We start from the raw sequence: 16,870 nt of genomic DNA, 5'->3' as shown, positions 1-16,870 counted from the left end.
TTGACCCCCAACCTTCCCCATCCCTGCCTGGGCCCATCGCCCCCTGGCTCCGCAGCCCCCCCGGCCTGCCCCATCCCTGCCCCTGCTGTCCCCCAGCCTGCCCCATTCCTGCCCAGCCCTATTGCTCCCCACCCCGTCGCACCCCAGCCCCTCAGCGGCCTCCAACCACCTTCTGCAGCCCAACCAGCAGCAGCACCGGCCCCAACCGGCACCAGCACCGGCCCCAACCGACACCGGCTGCAGCCCAACTGCCTCAGAACCCTGGGGCTCCCCCCAGCACCCTGCAAGAGCGCCCCAGCGCCCCATCAAATGAGAAGCCAAGGCCTCGGATGGGAACATGCAGAGGCTCGGACCAGCACCGTGTTGCCCACAGCACCTCCTCCAAGCGCGCACACCCTCCCGCAGCCCCCAGACCCCCGCCTGCCCCCTGCCCTCCACCAAGCCCTCCTCGCCTGGCCGGGGCTGCCAGCACCCCCTCGCTGCCAGGCTCTCCCCAGAAGCCACACGACATCGCCACGGGGCTGGGCACCAAAATTTTGGGGTTGGGAGAAGCGCGAGCCTGGTGGCAAAGATGGGGCAAGGGCTGGGGGCAGCGGGGCCGGGGAGCGTGCCCGGCCCAGACCCGCACACAGAGCACAGGAGCCGAGGCTGAGCGCAATTCGGTGTTTATTTGCTGCAGATCCTCAGCACTAGTTTACAAGGCCGTGGCAAAAAAAAAAAAAAAAAAAAAAAAAAAGGTTAGAATAAAAAATCCTGCCACACCCCACCCTCCGGAGAGGCCTCTGCACAGAACGACCCCAACATACAAAATAATCTAAAAGGAGAAAACTATACAGGAATATTTACACCTCTGATAAATAGACTAATACTGATCCGGGCGTCTCTCTCCAGACCCCGTGCGTGGGGGAACAGGACAGGACACGGTGCTTGCGAGGCAGAGGCGCGGGGGGCACAGCCCCGATGGGCACAGCACCGTGCTTGGCGCGGACTCCGGGCACGTCCCAGCCCCTGCTCGGGTGCCGAGGGGACAGCCACCCCTGGCACGGGGCTCGTGGCTGCAAGGAGGAGCTGGAGGCGCTGCCAGCCTGGTGCAGCCACACCACGGCACTCATCCCAGCTCCGGCACCCTAAGGCTGGGCAAGGACAGGTCCGTGGCACCGCTGCACTGTGACAGTGACAACCTCCCTGCGCCTGCGGGGCACGCCTGGGGGGCTCCAAGGCAGCAGCATGGGGAAGCTCAGCACAGACCCAGGCCCGCTACAACGAGGGCCGCAAGTCCTGCCCCTGCGGGGCCGTGTGCCCACCGCCCTGCCACCCTTCACCCCAGTGCCTGCAGCACCCCGAAACCGCCAGCTGTTCACCCCACGATGGGACACCCCAAGTGCTTCAAGAGACCCGAGTGCCGGGGGGACCCAGAAGCATGTCCCCAGCACTGGGTCCCCCCGGGGCCCTCCCCCAAAACAGGCTCCCCTCCCTCCTGTTCGGTTGCACGCTCAGCGCCCAGGGCTGGAAGTTGCCATCCAGGGGAACCCAGAGCAGGAAGGATGCCCGACTGCCCTGCTGCCCAGCCCCTGTGCTCACAGGCAGCATTTACCACCCCACGGCCAACCTGGGAGCAAGGACTGGGGACTCCCCATGCACAGGGGTGTCCCACCTCGAGCCCAGCACTGTCTGGAGGTGAGACGGTGGCACTGGGGCCAGAGCCACCGAAACGCCCTTGCCCCTTCCCTCCCCCCACGGTAAAGAAACTGCGAAGCTGAAGCTAGGTCCTGGCACCGCGGGCCGGGCTGCAGCCCTCCGGGAAGGGGAGATGCTCGTGCTGACGGGGGCACGCCGGTCTCGCAGGGCCAGCGGGGGCTGCTAGTGTCTCTTTGTGGAGGACACCTTCTTCTTCCTGGCGGCCAGCATCTCATAGAAAGGGTCCCGGCTGATCGCTGCCCTGGCAGAGGGAACAGGGCTGGGGTTAGCCACGCAGCCGTCCCGCCCCAAAGGGTCTCAGGAAGGCCCCTTTGTGCCCCTAGGGGAGCCCGTTCCCCCCCTGCCTTGCAGGGTTTCCCAGGAAGTGTTGCCCCCACCCCAAGCGCAGTGAACGGCCCCCACCATGTCCCTGCCCAGCACCGTGCAACCCCCGGAGCACTCACTTGATGCACTTGATCCACTCCTCCTTCTCCTCGGGCGTGGGGGCTGAGATGCGGTACACGGTGTGGTTCCCCTCCACCACCCGCCCGTCTGCCTCCGTCTTGCAGGCCTTGATCACCTGGTCCTTGTTGTCGGGGATGTAGAGCTCGAAGCAGTTCTGGGATGGAAGAGACCCCTCAGAGACGGCCCCCAGGGGAGCAGGGACCCCTGGGCACCCCAAGGGACGAGGCAGAGCAGTGGGGCTGCGGGTGCTCCCTGGCACACCCCTGCAGCAGGACAGGGACACCATGACCACCCCAAGGCATCCCCTGCCACCAGCCCCAGACGCTGCCCGTCGTGGTGATGGGTAGAGGCAGCTACCCCGTGGGGCCCTCCTGCCTCTCCCTGCCCGCTCCTGACCCCACCGAAGCACCGGGGGCGCTCCTTCCAGCCCCAGGGGACCCTGCTGGGCACTCACGGGCTTCTTGGAGTCCTCCACCTCGCGGATGCTCAGGTTCTCCAGGGGGATGATGCCACGGGGCTCTTTATCCTGGTGGGACCAAGCAGAGGCTTCAGTTGCAGGCCGGACACCTCCAACCCCTCCGTGCGCCCCAGGAGGAAGGGCTGGGAGCTGCCAACACCCCCGCGCACAGGCACCCAGTGCTGCCTGCCCCCCGGCCCCCCGGTGCAGCGGGAGCCCTGCAGGCTCACCGACCTGCAGCCCACTAGATGCGGCGCCCTCCCCTGCCCCAGCTCAGCACCCCCGTGCGAAGGCCACTGACCGTTGTGTACTCGAAGTAGTAGAGGCAGTTGTCGGTCAGGATGAACCAGCGCCGCTTCCACGTCTTCACCCTGCCTCCTGGGAGCAGAGAGAGGCGGGTTGGGCGCAGCCGGGCGGGCGGCACGGCGAGGCTCGGCCCGCGCGGACACACACAGGCAAGCAGCGGGCGCCGGGGCGCAAGCAGAGCCAGGCAGCCCCGCGGCGCTGGGGCGCAGCAGCAGCAGGCAGCACACACCACGCCGGGCAGCGCACGAGCAAGAGCGGAAAGCAGACGGATGAGGATGGAGGTGGAGGGTGGCGGGAGGGCAGGGCCGGGTGGGGAGCGCTGCGCCCGTTCGCACCGACAACGCCGATTCACGCCAGGCGCCGGCTGCAGCGGGCGGCTCCGGGGGGACGCTGGGCTCCCGTTTGCCCCAGCCGCGGTCCCGCTGCCGTCCCAGCCAGCGCAGCCCAACGCTGGGCAAAGCAGGAGCCCAGCGCTGCAGCTCGTGGAGGTTGGGCTGGGGGGAGCTTTACAGCCGCCGCTGCAAAGGGAGAAGCTGCTCCCCTGGGCTCGGGGACTGCTCCAGCTGGGCCTGGCCCTGCACTCTGGGAGCCTGGCTCACCCCCACCACACTCCGGCCGGCACAGCGGCACCGGCTGCTCTGCTCAGCACCGCGGGCTGGGCACCCAGGCCATGCTGCTCAGGATGGGCACAGGCGCAAAGCAGCAGTGTGCGCACAATGGGCTCGTCTCCTCCACCCCGTCCGTCTCTGCAGGAGACCCCTGCCTCGCTGTCCCTCCGTGCCACCTTACCTCCCACCCCTTCACCTGGCCAGAGCCAGTGCCCCTTGCTGGGAAAGGTTCCGCACCCCATTCCCTGCCCTAGAGCCAGGCTGAGACCAGGGTTTCCTAGAAGGATAAGGCCCCCCGCCCTCCTCCAGCCAAGCCCACCCCACAAACCCCTGGGCTCGATGCCCTCCAGCCCCCAGCCCTCCTCAGCCCAAGGAAGGAGCTCCAGCTCCCCCAGGCCCTCCTCCAGGCTGCATCCTCACCAGGGCTGTGGGTGGAGGAGCCCACGTGCCAGGGCAGGTGCCCGCGTCACCAGCAGCTCCGGAGGAGGAACCGTATGGCACCGAGAGGCAGCGCAGCCCCCGGGATTCAGCACTCTCAGCACCTCGGGGCTGCAGGCGGCCGAGCCGGGGCCATGCCGTGCCCAGCTCTGGGACAGCCGCAAGCCTCGGCATGGCACGGGGCACCACGCGCAGGCTCCTACCTGCTCCCTGCACCCAGCCAGCTCCAGGTGCTCGGTGTCCCAGGCTGGGCCCTTCCTGGACGCCCCCCGAACACCCCAAACCCAGCCCCATCCCTTGCGGTGCTGGAGACGGAGACCCGCTGCCGCGGGGCCGAGCTGCCCGCAGGCACAGGGAAATGCCAGGGGCGGGTGGCCCTGCCAGCACCCGGCCGAGGAGCGGCCGTGGCCCTGTCTGTCCCCGGGCTGTGGCGTTTGCCCTGCGGGACCAGGGCAGGGGAAGGGCCCGGCAGGCCTCGGGGAGCGTTCGGCATCGGCGGAGACCGGCAGCCCGTCACCCTGCCACGGTGGCGGGCATGGGGCTGTCCCCTCAGCAGGCAAGGTCCCCCGGGCAGTGCAGTGGTTAGCAGCAGCAGCAATGAGACTAATCGCCAGCAATTAAAAACGAAAAGGAAACGAAGCCCCAGAGGCATGAGCAGAGCAGGGGATAGGGGTACGTACCTCCTGGAGTTGGGGGCAAGGAAAGGAAGAGCCAAAATCATGGAAACATACAAATGAGGGAGAAAAGAAAATTAAAAAAAAGGGAAAAAAAATAAAAAGAGGAAACCCCGAAGAACCCCCCTCACCCCGCGCAGAGCCACGCATGGCAGTGGGGCAGGGCTGCAGCAGGGAAGCCCCAAGGGGCCTGGCCAGTGAGGTCCCTGGCTCTCTGTGGCTGTGTGGGATGGGGGGGGGCCCAGCCCCTGCCCCACGGCCTCCCCACGGGCTCTCAACCCGCCCACAGCCTCACCACCCCCTTACTGGGCTCGGAGGGGCTGGAGCCTGCTCGGGGACAGAAGGGGCAGGGGCCTGGGGCTCTCCAGGGCCCCCCACCCCCGAGCTGGGGCACGGGTGACGCCTCGTCTGGCACCCGGGTTGGCACGGGGCAGGGCTCCGTGCTGGTCAGGGCCTGGGGAGGGACAAGGCTCCATTCCCATCACAAGGGGTGGTGGTAAGGCGAAAACACCCCCTGGTGAGAGGACGGAGACCCCACCCCGGCAGGAGCCCAGGGCAGGAGCCCGGCAGGAGCCCAGGGAAATGTCGCCTCCAGCCCCTGCTCCTGCCAGCACCCCTGGTCCCCTCTCCTTGCTCGACCCGGGCAGAGATCCCTAGGAGGTGCTGAGATGAGAAGCCACAGGAGCCAGGGCGTGGGGCAGGCTCGTGGTCTGCGAGAGCTGGGCTGTGCAGCGGGGATGCCATGCACGCTGCCTGCGTGTGGAGCCGGGATGCGGAGGTGATAATGCCGTGGGAAGGTGAGGCAGGGACCGGCCTGTGGCATGGAGGGGGACACGCAGCCTGGGGGCAGCTCGCCGTTCGCTCCCTGGGGCCTGCTCCGGCAGGACCCTGCTGTGCCTCGGCGCCGAGAAGAGCCTCACCAGCTCCGTGCTCCGACACCAGGCCCTGGTACCAGCTCTCCACCCCAGGGCTTGCTCGGCCGAAAGGCAGAGCCCCCCAGGAAGCCCACCCAGCTGCACCACAGGGCCCGCCCGGCTGCGGCTCTGCTCCTGCTGACCAGCCCAGGGAAGACGGAGAGCTGGAGGTGGGAGCACTCCCCGCCGGCTGTGCTCATGCCTGCAGCCTCTCGCCCCTCTCCAGGGCCGTGCTCCAAGGAGCCCATCCAGCGGGCAAGGCGCAGGCGACCCGGGAGCATCGCACCCACTGCCCAGCCCCGTCCCTGGGGGAGAGCGTGCCCTCCCCGGACTGTGTCCACCCGGCTGCCAGCACTCACCTAGCTTCAGGAGCCAGCCCTCCCGGTCAGGGTTGAAGAAGGTATGGGTGAGGTCATTGCCATCGTCCTCGGGGATTTTGAAGGGCTCGTTCTTGATGCTCTCATAGAGATTCTGGCACAACGACACACGGTGTCACCTCTGCTCCCACCCTGAGCCTCGCAACAGGCCAGCTGCGCACCCCCGCCCTGACCCCTGCGTCCCGTCCCTCACCCGCAGCAGCTCCTCGGGTAGGTCGCCCCCATCGTTGATGCCACGGTTCATGGCGATGAAGCGCTCCGCCGTGGGTTTGTCCTTGACGTTGGGGTTGTGCAGGCTGGTGTTCAGCATGATGATAGCAAAGGAGAGCACGTAGCAGGTGTCTACAGGGACAGAGGAGAAAATCAGCCCCAAGGCAGGAGGGCTGGGGAGTGGGGCCAGGCAGCTGCTCACCTGTGGACTGGAAGACGCCGGGGTTGCACTGGCAGTACCGCTGGGCAAAGGCCTCCATCATCCGGTCGATCTTCTGCGCCTCCCCCGGCAGCCGAAAGCTCCACAGGAACTGCCTGCAGAGCGAGGTGCTGCACTGCTTTTGGGGCTCCACGCACCCTCCGGCCACGCTCACGTCTCTGCAGCCCCTGCGAGCCCCCTGTCTGCAGGGCCACGGCTCCGCTCCCGGCCCCAGCCCAGCTCAGCCCTTTGCTCACCGCAGCGCCTGCACGAGGTTCAGGTCAGTGAACTCGTGCAGCTCCACGAAGGCGTGCAGAACTTGGATGTTGAACTCATCCCTGCGGAAACAAAGCCAAAGCACGAGGGATACATGATCAGCCAGTCCTGTGACTGCCGAGCGGCCCCACGCCTCCCTGCTCTGCTCCAGACTCTGCTCGTCTCTGGGCAGGAGCCTCATCGCTCTGCCCCGCTCGTGGCTCGGCTGGTTTGCACACACCGGCCTCTTCCAAGTGCCAGCCATGGCTCCAACCGCCCAGCTGCCAGCCCCGGTGCTCAGCGAGGTGCTGGCACAAGCTACTGGTGCTGCAGCAGGCCCAGAGCCTGATGTCTTGCCAGGGGCCCCAGCCCGCTGTGACTGTGCTGTGGGCTGCCCAGCGAACCCCAGGGGCTGCCACGTCCCGCCCCATGCAGCGAGCACAGGGCACCCGCAGGACCCCGAGCTGCCCGAAGCCCAGCGCACCTCTCGCCCAGGTAGTCCCCGATGGCGGTCTTGTTGAGGCCTTCTCCCTTATAAAGGAACTGAGCGATGTCCTCGCACGTGTTCTTCAGCAAGTCGTTTTCGATCAGGAACTGGATGCCCTGCAGCGGTGCGAGACGCGCGGCTCTGGGGCGTGCTGCTGGCCCTGCCAACACACCCCGTGCCTCCCCAGCCCCTGGTCCTGGCTCAGGCAGAGGGCACCTGGCCCACGGGGTGGCAGAGCTCCAGCACTGCCCTTGCCCTCCAGAGCCCGGTACCAGACCCCAGTACCTTCTTGGGATCCATGTTGAACTTCTTCCTGCCCATTGCCACCTGCTTGTTCCTCTGCATGTTCTTCCTGCAAAACAACACAGCTGTGAGCACTGAGCTTCCCCTGGCTTCCCCTGCCCAGCCCCTTGCCCTGCGTGGACGCAAACGGGAGCCGAGCTCCGTGGGCCAGGCCATGCCCCCAGCCTCAAACTGGGCACAGCCCGCACGGGGGGAACGCGGCATACGGCTCTGCCTCTGCCCCACTCCACAGCTGAGTGGCCGGGGGCTGGTCCCGGTCTGCCAGGAGGAGCTGCCACGGCCTGTTTGTGGGGTCACCCCATGCAGAGCATCCCAACGGGTCCCCTCTGCACGGGGAGAGGCTGGAGCAAGCCCGGCGGGGCTCTGAGGACAGCAGCCTTCATGCCCCAGCGGGGCTGGCGCGAGGGGGATTTGGAATGGCGCCGCGAGCCAGCTCCCGCCGGCTGCCGGGACCCCTAATCCCACACCAGCACCGCCTGCACCAGCCCAGAACAACAAAGCCTGACAGTCTCTGCGGCTAGACAGGGGGATGAGGCTTGGAAAAACAGACCTTCGGAGGAACAATTCAGGCTAGAATCCTGCCGCTGCTCTATGGTATTAAGCGTGTCTGGGAAAGCCACCTGCACCAGCACCCACGGGACGGGGCCGCGCCGCTCGGCAGCTCCCAGGCCAAGCGGGGGAGCCACGCTCAGGGGAAGGGGCTCAGCCAGCTCCGTGCCAGCAGAGGACTCACCTCTCCTCCGTGGACCCGAGGTTCTCGATCTCATTCGTCACTTCTGCTATCTCATCTTTCAGCCGCTGAGGGGAGAGAGAGTGCGCTGAGCCAGGAGCTGCCTCCCAACCTCCCCAGCCCCAGGCACCCCGGGAGCAGGCAGGGTGTCCCCACAGAACGGGGCTCGGCGGAGGCAGGTACCAGCCCTGGGGCCCCCCCTTGCGCTGCCCTGGGGCTGAACCAGCTCGCAGGGCACTTGGCGGAGGGGGAGCTGGCTGCACCCCGCTGCTAATTCCCTTGCAGCATCTCTGTGCATGCAGGAAGGAAGAGATTCACAGGTTAACGAAATTACCCCCTAATCCCTTTAGCTCGTGTTCAGCATATGGCAGTAATTAGCCTCTGCTGCCCTAATCGCAGACGTGACTGACGAGCGTCCCAGATGAGCACTGACCTCGCAGCCACTGGCCAGGGCAGAAACACGGCCCAGAAACACGGCCCCTGCCTGTGCCAGGGAGGGGACGGCACGGAGACATTGATGCCCCAGGCCGCAGGGAAAGGCGCAGGCGAGCGCGCAGCCCGGGGCTCCGCGGAGTGCAAGGAAGGGTTGGGGCTGCCTCTGCCCTGCGGGACCCCCCCGCGCCCCCTGCACAGTTCCTGTCCCCTGCCAGGGCCCTGCGGAGGCAGCGCTATCGGGGTGGCAGATGACGGGCTCCCAGCAGCAGCTGCTCGTCGCGTGTGCCCAGCCCTCCCTGCCCTGCGCTTCCAGCGGCTCCAATTTTCTGCCCCAGAAATTCCAGGAGAGCCTGCACAGGCCGCAAGGAGCAGGGCTGGCGAGGAAAGGGGACGGGGGCACAATCCCAGCCCTGCGCGGGCGCCGCGGATCTCGGGCGCTGCAGTCTGCTGGGCAGCCCCGGCCAAGGCAGCCTCTCCTCCTGCCTCGCCCCGGTTCCCAGGAGTGGGGCAGGGGACTCGGGACACAGGGACGAGCCTGCGCAAGAGGCCACCTTGTCCGGGACAGCCGGGGACGGGGAAGCGCGCGCAGCAGCCCTGAGCACCGCACCTGAATGTCAGCCAGCAGCTCCTGCTTGCGGCGGCGGATGTTCTCCAGCTCCTGGCACTCCTCCGGGGTTAGGTCGCTGGGCACTGCGAGGGGACAGGGACAGGGACAGGTCAGCGCGCACAGACCGTGGGAACTGTCCCCGTGCCGGGCTCCAGACTCGCATCCGTGCAAAGCCGCTGCTGCCGGCAGGCAGCCGGTGCCTGCCAGGGGCTGGGACACGGCGCTGCCGGGGGATGCGTCGGGCAGCGTCCCTGGCCCCACGCAGTGGCCGAGTGTCCCTGACGGCACGCGAGGAATGCGACGGGCACCACGCTCCCCAGGCCGGGCAGCGGCTGCAGCGGGGGAGCCTGGCCCGGCCGAGTCCTGCTGATTCAGCCAGCAGCGGCCGGCAGCGAGCCCCGGCCCCCGCGCTCACCGGGGCCGTGGCACCGCACAGCCCGGAGGGAGCCCCGCGGTGCTGCCAGCGGCTCCCGGCCCCGCGCTCCTCCCTGCAGCCCACCCATGGTCGGTCTCGGTCCCAGCCCTGCAGGGACCCAGAGCCGCCTGGCCACGCCGCTCAGCCGCACCGGGCGAGCCCCGGAGAAAATGGGCTCCCAGCCGGCCCTCGCTGCCTCCTCCGTGCTGAGTTCCCCCTCCTGAGCTGGGGGCTGGAGGCAGCGCCCCCCAACACGCGCTGCCTGCACGTGGTGACACCGATGCCTTGCTGTCCCCCCGCAGGAGCCGGACACCCCACAGCCCCCATGGCCAGCCGCACGCTCCCGTCCCTTTTCTCACACCGCAGCCCGCGGGTGACATTCCTGGTGCTCTGCAGCGCGTGACCTCCCGCTTCGGTTGCTCCCGTCCCCAAGGTCACCCTGCTCCTCCGGCAGCCCTCGCCTGCCCCCCACCCTGCCAGCACGCTCCAGTGGCTCGCTCGCGCCCAGTGCCAAGGCCGCAGGGAGGGCCCCCGCGTGCCACCGAGCGCCTCGCGCCCTCCTTCCCCCAGCTGCGGCGTTCTGCCAAGGCCCCGGGTGCCACTGCAGTCTCCAGGCCACCGCTGCCCCATTTGCTCTGTCCCCGTGTCACCACCAGGCCCCGGCTCACCCCAGCGCTCTCCAGGGGTCCGCTGCTGGGGCCCCTTCCCGTCCCTGTCCCCGCACCCTGGGGCGCCGTCTGCAGCCGCGCGTCACCCCCGAGCCGCTTCCCTCCCCGCTGGGGTTCGCGGGTGCCTCTGGGGCAGCCGCGCTCACGCAAAGCGAATCTGTGAGCTCAGCACTTTCCTCACTCCGCTCGTGTTTTCTGCCGAGCTTCCTCCTTCGCAGAAATCCCCCGCTGCAGAGGTCAGCAACAGCCTCAGCTTGCGACACGACCCCCCCGGACTTGAGAACACTTCCCAATATTTTCGGCCCCTGACGCAAGGGAGCGTGACCCAGACCCCGGTCCTCAGCACCGGGTTCGAAGTTATCCGCGTCTAAAACAGGGGAGGCACTGCCCCGCTGCACGCCCAAACCCTCCTGCGCAGCCCCAAACAGCGCCAGGGCGCGGAGCCGGTCCCGCCGGAGCCCAGCCTCTGCTGCGTGGCTGCGGCCGGCACCGACAAGACGCAGCTTGCCGGGACGGGACGGGACGGGCTGAGCCTTGCCGCGCTCGGAGCCACCCGCAGAGCCCCGAGCCCCTGCGCGGCCGCGTGGGAAGAGAAATTCGGTGCCAGACTGCGCCCCCCCCCCCCCCCCCCCCCCCCCCCCCGAGCCTGCAGCGGGTGGGTGGCTGGGAGGGTGGGAGGGAGGCTGCAGCAGCGGCAGGGACGTGCTGGCACGCGGCGGGTGCGAGGGAGCCGTGGCCGGAGCTGCGCTGCCTCCCTGCCCCCCCGCCGCCCCCGGGCTGACAGCGGCTGCGTGGGCAGGGGGCTCTGCCGCCAAGCCCCAGCCCCCCCCGCCCGGGGACGAGCACTCGTGACCCTGGGCCAGCCATGTCAGCAGCAGCAGCAGGAGGAAGAGAAACCCCAGGCAGAGCTTCAGCTTCTCTCGGGGAAGGAAGAGGGCGTTAACCCTTCCCCACACCCCGTCCCCGCAGCGCCAGCAGGGCCGGAGGGGTCCCCAGGGGCTCCTGAGCCTCACCTGCGGCAGCCCGGCGGGGGGCTGCAGGGACCGGGAGGCTGCAGCAGGGCGCGAGGGGACCAGCCCACGTGCCAGGCCGTCACATGCAGGCAGGAGATTTTCCAGCACAACACAGGGGCGCCGCACGCCGTCCCGCCGTCCCCCCACCCTCTGCTGCCTCAGCCCCCAAGCACCCGGCGGCGAGGGGCCCGCCAGGCTCGGTCCGGGCTCCGAGCCCAGCGTCCGCGAGCAGCAGCGGCACGCCCGGTGCTCCCACCATGCCCAGCACAGAGTGAAGTCCCCCCCCCACCACCACCACCACCACGCGGGGGTCCCCCTGGGCCCCCTTCCCACCCTGCAGCCGGTGGTGCGGGACCGGGTCAGACGCGGGGCTGCCGCCAGCCCCCCCGTGCCGTGCTCACCGCTGCCCTGCGCGCTCAGGACCATCCTGGCAGGACGCCTCCGGTCGGCGGTGCCGGCGCGGCTCGGCGGAGGTGCTGCTCTCAGGGGCGCGGGCACCTGCCCGCCCAGCGCCGCCCGGGCTGAGTCAGGGCCGCGCCGCGCCAATGAGCTCGGGGCCGCGCCGGGCGTCACCCCGGCACCGCCGCCACCGCCACCCTGCTCCTGCCGCGGCCAACCCAGGGCCCCGCACGGCTCCGCCGCCCCTCGGGTCGCTGCTGCCCGCAGGCACCGGGAGCCAGCCCGGCCCTTCCTTCCTCGGGGGCCGCCAGGACACGCGCGCCTTGGCACGTCTCGAGCTCGCTGCGGTCACGCTGGGGACCCCACGCAGCGGGACCGGTGCAGGACCAGGGGCAGAACCGGCAGCGCACAGCCCCGGGAGCTGCGCTGCTCCACGCGGGACGGTGCCGAGGGATGGCCTGGGGGCCTGCAGGGCTGTGCCCGCGGCCGCAGAGCCCCCGGCACGTCGCTGTCCCGCTGTCAGCTGCCTGGAGAGGCCGCGTGAGCCTCAGCCACCTTGACTCAGCTAAATCCTGCTCCACAGCGTGAGATGGAAAAACAGCACCCGGAACACCGGCTACGGAGATCTCCCCGGAAAGCCTGGGAAGGAAGGGCCTAAAAAAGGCTCCTGTCGGCCTTTCAGCCCCCATCTGCGGTGCTGCCCAGCCCTCCCGCCGGCCGAGGGGCACGGCTCTCACCCATGCCACGTCTGTCGGGCTGTGCTGGCGGCCCCGCGTCTCGGACAGGCCGCAGGGATGCCCCGTGCGGTGCTGTGGGAAGGGGCTGCCCGTGGGGCCGGCCCCGGTGCAGCGGGGTGTCACCAGCGGGCTCGGCCGTGGCTCCGCTGGGGGGCTCCCGCTGCACCCCACTGCTGGGGGGGGGGGGGGTCTGTGGGGCCCCAAGAAACTTCCTGCCCCCGCCTCGGCGCACCACATCCTGTTTTCACCGTGCTCTGTGCACATCCTGGGTTGCGTCAGCCCCGTCCTTCCCCACAGACAGCCGAGGTGCGTCAGGAGAAGGGCTCGGGGTCGGGTGGCTCCAGGAAAGACCCTCCCAGGCAGCCAGGTCCAGCGCCGAGAGCTGGCCAGGGCCCTCCCTCCAGCCCCTTGGGAGCAGCCCTGCCCCGTCACCCGGCTCCTGCACCCCCAGGCCCCGCACCCCACAGCCGCTGCCTCGCTCCCCGCCGGTTCCAGGCTCGGGGGCCCCCGGCCCAGCCGCAGGGCTGGAGCACCACCAGTGCACACGACGTGGCCCGCGAGCAGCAGCTTGGCCACATCCACTCTCACCGAGCCACTGACGCAGCCACAGCACGCGGCTGGGCCGTCCTGCAGCCCTGCGTCGTGTGCTGCGCGCCCTGCCATGCGCCTCGCTCGCCCTTCACGCCGGCACCTTTCACCGTGCTCGGCCTCAGCCCAGGCAGCGCTGCCGGGAGCTGCTCTCAGCCCGCGAGCAGGAGCCCAGGGACAGCAGCAGCAGCTCACAGGCGCTGACAGCCTGCGGTGCCAGCCCCGACGCAGCGGGTGCTGGGCTGCCCTGGGCAGGTTTCCTTTGGAGAAGGCAGCCACGCACGCTCGCTCCTGCTCTCAAGCGGGGCTGCAGCAAGGGCATCGCCCCCGGCAGGGCCGGAGGCAGGAGGGCGAGGGGCTAGGGCAGGACGGGGCTCAGCCACGCCGTGCTGCAGGCACCCACTGGCTGCTGCCATGGGCTCCCCGGCTCTGCCCGCACCAGCATCGTGGGGAGCGCCCAGCACCCAGCCGTCCTGCCGGATCCGTGCTTGCGGGGGCCTGAGCCCGGCAGCACACGGGGGCGGCGAGACGGCCGGGACTCTCTGTGCCGCCGATGGCACGAGCCATATGGAGCCGGAGCCACGTCTGCCATGGGGACGGGGACGCTGCAGGAAGCGGAGGGCACGGGGCACCTACCTGCCTTGGTGGCCACCGAGGGGCACAGGAAGGCCTGGAAGCTGGAGGCGCAGAGCTCGCTGACCGTCCCCATGCCGCGCAGACCCCGCGCGGGGCGCTGCCAGCTCCCTGGGGGCAGACGGAGGCCCGGCGGGCACCGCGCGGCGCGGCGGCAGCTCCCTGCGGCCGGGGCCCCGGGCAGCCCGAGGCGTCCCCGCTCTGGCTGGAGCAGGGGAAGGCGGCTCTGGCAGCGGGAGGCTCCAGCGGCAGGAGCCCACGCGCCAGCCCCAGCCAATCCCCGCTCCCTGCCTGCACACCAGCCCGCTGGGGCGCCCGGGCACCGGCCGGCGGCTCAAAGCCACTTGGAGGACACGGAGTTCGGGAAGTTCCCAGCAGCAGCCCCCGGCCCCGGGCTGCCTGCCCCCTGCCAGCCCCTGGCCCGCACGGCGGCTGACGGCGGGGTATTTTTAGAGCGGTTTTATCCCTCCGTATTAGAGCTTTAAGCATCGAGAGCCGGCGGTTGCGTAGCAACCTCCCCTGCATAAAAGGAAGGTGCATAAAGAGACACAAGGGGCTGGAGCGAGGCGTGGGGAGCGGGGTGCTGCCGGGCCCCCACCCGCGGGGTGCTGGGAGCTGCCTGCTCCCCGCACAGCCCCGAGGAGCCGAGCCGTCCCGCACCGCGCTCGGGCAGCCCCCGGGCGATGCGGACGGGGCAGCGCGGTGCTGGCGCTCCCCGGCGGTGCTGGAGCCGGTTCCCCGCTGCCGGGGTGCTGCTGCAGCAGGAGCGGGGGCCCTACCCCGAGCTCCCGGCCTCTGGGCCTTGGCAGAGCTGGGGGGCGGCCTGCCGGGCCACGGCCCCGCTGCACCCCAACCCGTCAGCCCCACGGGCGCCGAGCAGACCCAACCCGGACAGACTGCTCCTTCCCTCAGAGCAGAATCAATTCCCCGGCAGGGGGCACGGCCGTGAGTAACAAACCCCAGAGCCCGTCGGGGCACGAGGCAGCGCCCTGCAGACACCCGGCTGCTGGCTGCCAGCTGCGAGGCGCCGGCGAGCGCGAGGACGCGCTGAGCCAGGAGAAACCCGAGCCGGGCAGGACGGGCCCCAGCGGGGCATGGCGCAGGACACCGGCCGGTACCCCGGGAGGACACAGCGCCCGGGCAGGGGGACCCCAGGTCCCAGGAGCGGCACGTGGCTGCAGATGGGTGGAAAGGAGAACATCTGCTCCTGGGGCAGCGAGGGCAGCGAGGCATTCGCTGCTTTTGTGACCGGCCTGTACTGCTTCCCCTTCCCTGGGGGCCGAAGCAGCCGGTGCCACAACCCGAGGAAGCAAAAGGAGGCGAGGAGCCGGAGGGACGCAGGCTGAGCCGGGCATGGGGGCAGCAGCTGGGGAAAGCCCCGCGGGCAGGGCAGCCGCGGGCGCTCCAGCCGGTTTCGGGCAGGGCCAGGCAGCAGTTCGGGTGCCCGGCTCGTTCCTCACACCCTGCCGAGGTGCTGGGAATGCCCCCAGCCTGCGCCTGACCCAAAACAGGGTCTGGGCAGAGCAGCCCTCCCTGCTGCCCGCCACGCATCGCCCCAGGCACCCCGTGCAACCCTCGGAGCTCAGCGGCGGGCACCGTGCTGCGCGCCCCAAGCATCAGGGGGGCTGAAACAAGGGCTCGGGGATGCGCGGGCCCCACGTGCACCCCGACGTGTGATTACTGCGTGTCAGCAACGTGGCTTGGTGCGCTCTGCTCCCGAACACCTCAGCTAATCACCTTCCCCACGACGTTACCACCTTCGGAGCCCCGACGTCCCCAGCGCCGTGCTTTGGTCCCTAAGCCTGGGCTGCCGTCCCCGCGCCGTTCCCCCGCCTCTGGCCCAGGCCCCACGGCTCTGCTGGGCTCAGGGGCTCGCCGCGGCTCCGCACCGGGGACGGGCCCTGGGTCTTGTCAGCAGCGTCCCCGCTGCACCCCGCGTGCCGTGCGGCCTCCGAACCGCCCCGCTGAGCCCGAGCCGAGGCGCCTGCAGGAGGACGGGGCTGGGCAGGCCGGCAGCGGGCGGGGGGCCCCCAGCAGGCAGGGGCACCGGCAGACAGGAGGCACCGGCCAGCCGCCCCCCCGCAGCTCGGCCACCACGGGCGGCGGGGCCCCCAGCGCAAGCCGCTTTGCAGGAGCCCGCACCGGCGCTGCTCGGAGCGATCCCTTAATCCCCCGCCAGCAGTAATCCCCCGGGTGCGGCGGGATTACCCCGGGGCTGGGCCCAGCCGCACCAGGATGCGGGCGCTGGGACGGAGCCGTGCTCCCCGCGGGGCTCCCACCCGGGCCGGTTCCCAGCCGCGACACCGGGGGGGCACCGGCCCCGCACCCCTCGCTGTGCCCCCGGTGTCCCCGCCGTCCCCAGGGAGGTGACCTGCCGGGAGCCGTCCGACCCCCGCGTGCCGCCGGCAGCTCCCCGGGGGCTGCTCCCCGCCGGGCGGCCGCCGCCACCGGCGCAGCCCCGCCGGTGGGAGCCTCCCGGCCGGGCTCCTCCGGGGCCTCGGCGCCGTCCCGGGCCTCGCTGCCGGCGGCGGCGGCGCCGCACACCGCGGCCGGCCCCGAGGAAGCTCCGGGAGCCGCTCCCGCTGCAGGGCCGCGGCCGGCAACGCCCGCGCAGGGCCGGGCCCGGCGCTTATCGCGGCCGGCAGCTCCCGGCGCAGGGCGCAGCCGCCCCGGGACGGCACCGGGCGGGGCCCAGCCGAGAGCCGCGGGGCCGGCACCGACCGGGGCGGCGGGGCCGGGGTCGCGGCTGTGCCCGCACCGCTGGGCTCCGGTCGCTGCTCCCCCCACCCCCGCGGGGGGCGGCCGATCCCGGTGCCGCGGCGGACTTGGGGGGGGGGGGGGAAGCGACCGGGCGAACGCCGCCCCCCGCCCCGACACCGCCCCGCGCCCGGAGCCGCCCCGGGCGAATCCCCGCCGCGCCCCGGGCCCGGCCCGTCCCCCCCCCGTTACCCCGGTTGCCCCCGCTCCCCCCGCCCGCACTGACCGTAGCCGCCCTCCTCGTCCATGCCGCCGCCGCCGCCGCCGCTCCGGCCCCGCCCGCGTGACGGCGGCACCGAGGCCGCGCCGGGCGGCAGCACGTGACGCGGGAAGGGGCGGGGCCGCCTCGCACCAGACCCCGCCCCCCGGGCGAACGAGGCCACGCCCCTTCCCCAGACCCCGCCCCCCTCCCGCCAGGCCCCGCCCACAGCACTCGGCTCGCTCTGGCTCGCGGTTTTATTGCGGGGGGGGGGGGGGCGCGGCGGCTCCACGGCGGGGGGGGGGGGGACGACACGTGT

At 70.9% G+C, this 16,870-nt stretch overlaps 2 protein-coding genes across 7 annotated transcripts in view; both read right to left on the bottom strand.

Annotated features, from left to right (window-relative positions):
* Positions 1-530, bottom strand: part of DNAH17 (dynein axonemal heavy chain 17) — a 37,606-nt gene extending 37,076 nt beyond the window's left edge. The window contains exon 1 of one of the 2 annotated variants that reach the window (XR_005813614.1): positions 170-530. Coding sequence is in view for 1 of the 2 variants with exons in the window: in XM_040530693.1 (XP_040386627.1) it covers positions 170-339 (170 nt within the window). In the remaining variant the exon portion in view is untranslated. The remainder of the gene's footprint in view (positions 1-169) is intronic. The other variant, XM_040530693.1, reaches the window with a different exon arrangement.
* Positions 531-649: 119 nt separating this feature from the next.
* Positions 650-16,689, bottom strand: CYTH1 (cytohesin 1). Of its 5 annotated transcripts, none has more exons than XM_040530699.1 (13): positions 16,579-16,689; positions 9,143-9,225; positions 8,104-8,168; positions 7,353-7,419; positions 7,065-7,183; positions 6,583-6,663; positions 6,329-6,441; positions 6,110-6,258; positions 5,899-6,010; positions 2,901-2,977; positions 2,597-2,668; positions 2,142-2,296; positions 650-1,939 (listed from the first exon to the last, which is right to left on the bottom strand). In XM_040530699.1, the coding sequence occupies exons 1-13, from the start codon at positions 16,598-16,600 to the stop codon at positions 1,861-1,863; spliced, it is 1,194 nt and encodes a 397-aa protein (XP_040386633.1). In that variant the 5' UTR covers positions 16,601-16,689; the 3' UTR covers positions 650-1,860. The 5 variants fall into 5 exon arrangements, with proteins under 5 accessions (XP_040386633.1, XP_040386630.1, XP_040386634.1 ...); XM_040530696.1 differs by lacking the exon at positions 16,579-16,689 and adding an exon at positions 13,599-13,617; XM_040530700.1 differs by lacking the exon at positions 16,579-16,689 and adding an exon at positions 12,375-12,541.
* Positions 16,690-16,870: the final 181 nt, after the last annotated feature.

Source organism: Cygnus olor, chromosome 18 (assembly GCF_009769625.2).
Source record: "Cygnus olor isolate bCygOlo1 chromosome 18, bCygOlo1.pri.v2, whole genome shotgun sequence".
Classification (NCBI taxonomy): Eukaryota; Metazoa; Chordata; class Aves; order Anseriformes; family Anatidae; genus Cygnus; species Cygnus olor.
This window is presented reverse-complemented; position numbering and strand designations above follow the sequence as displayed.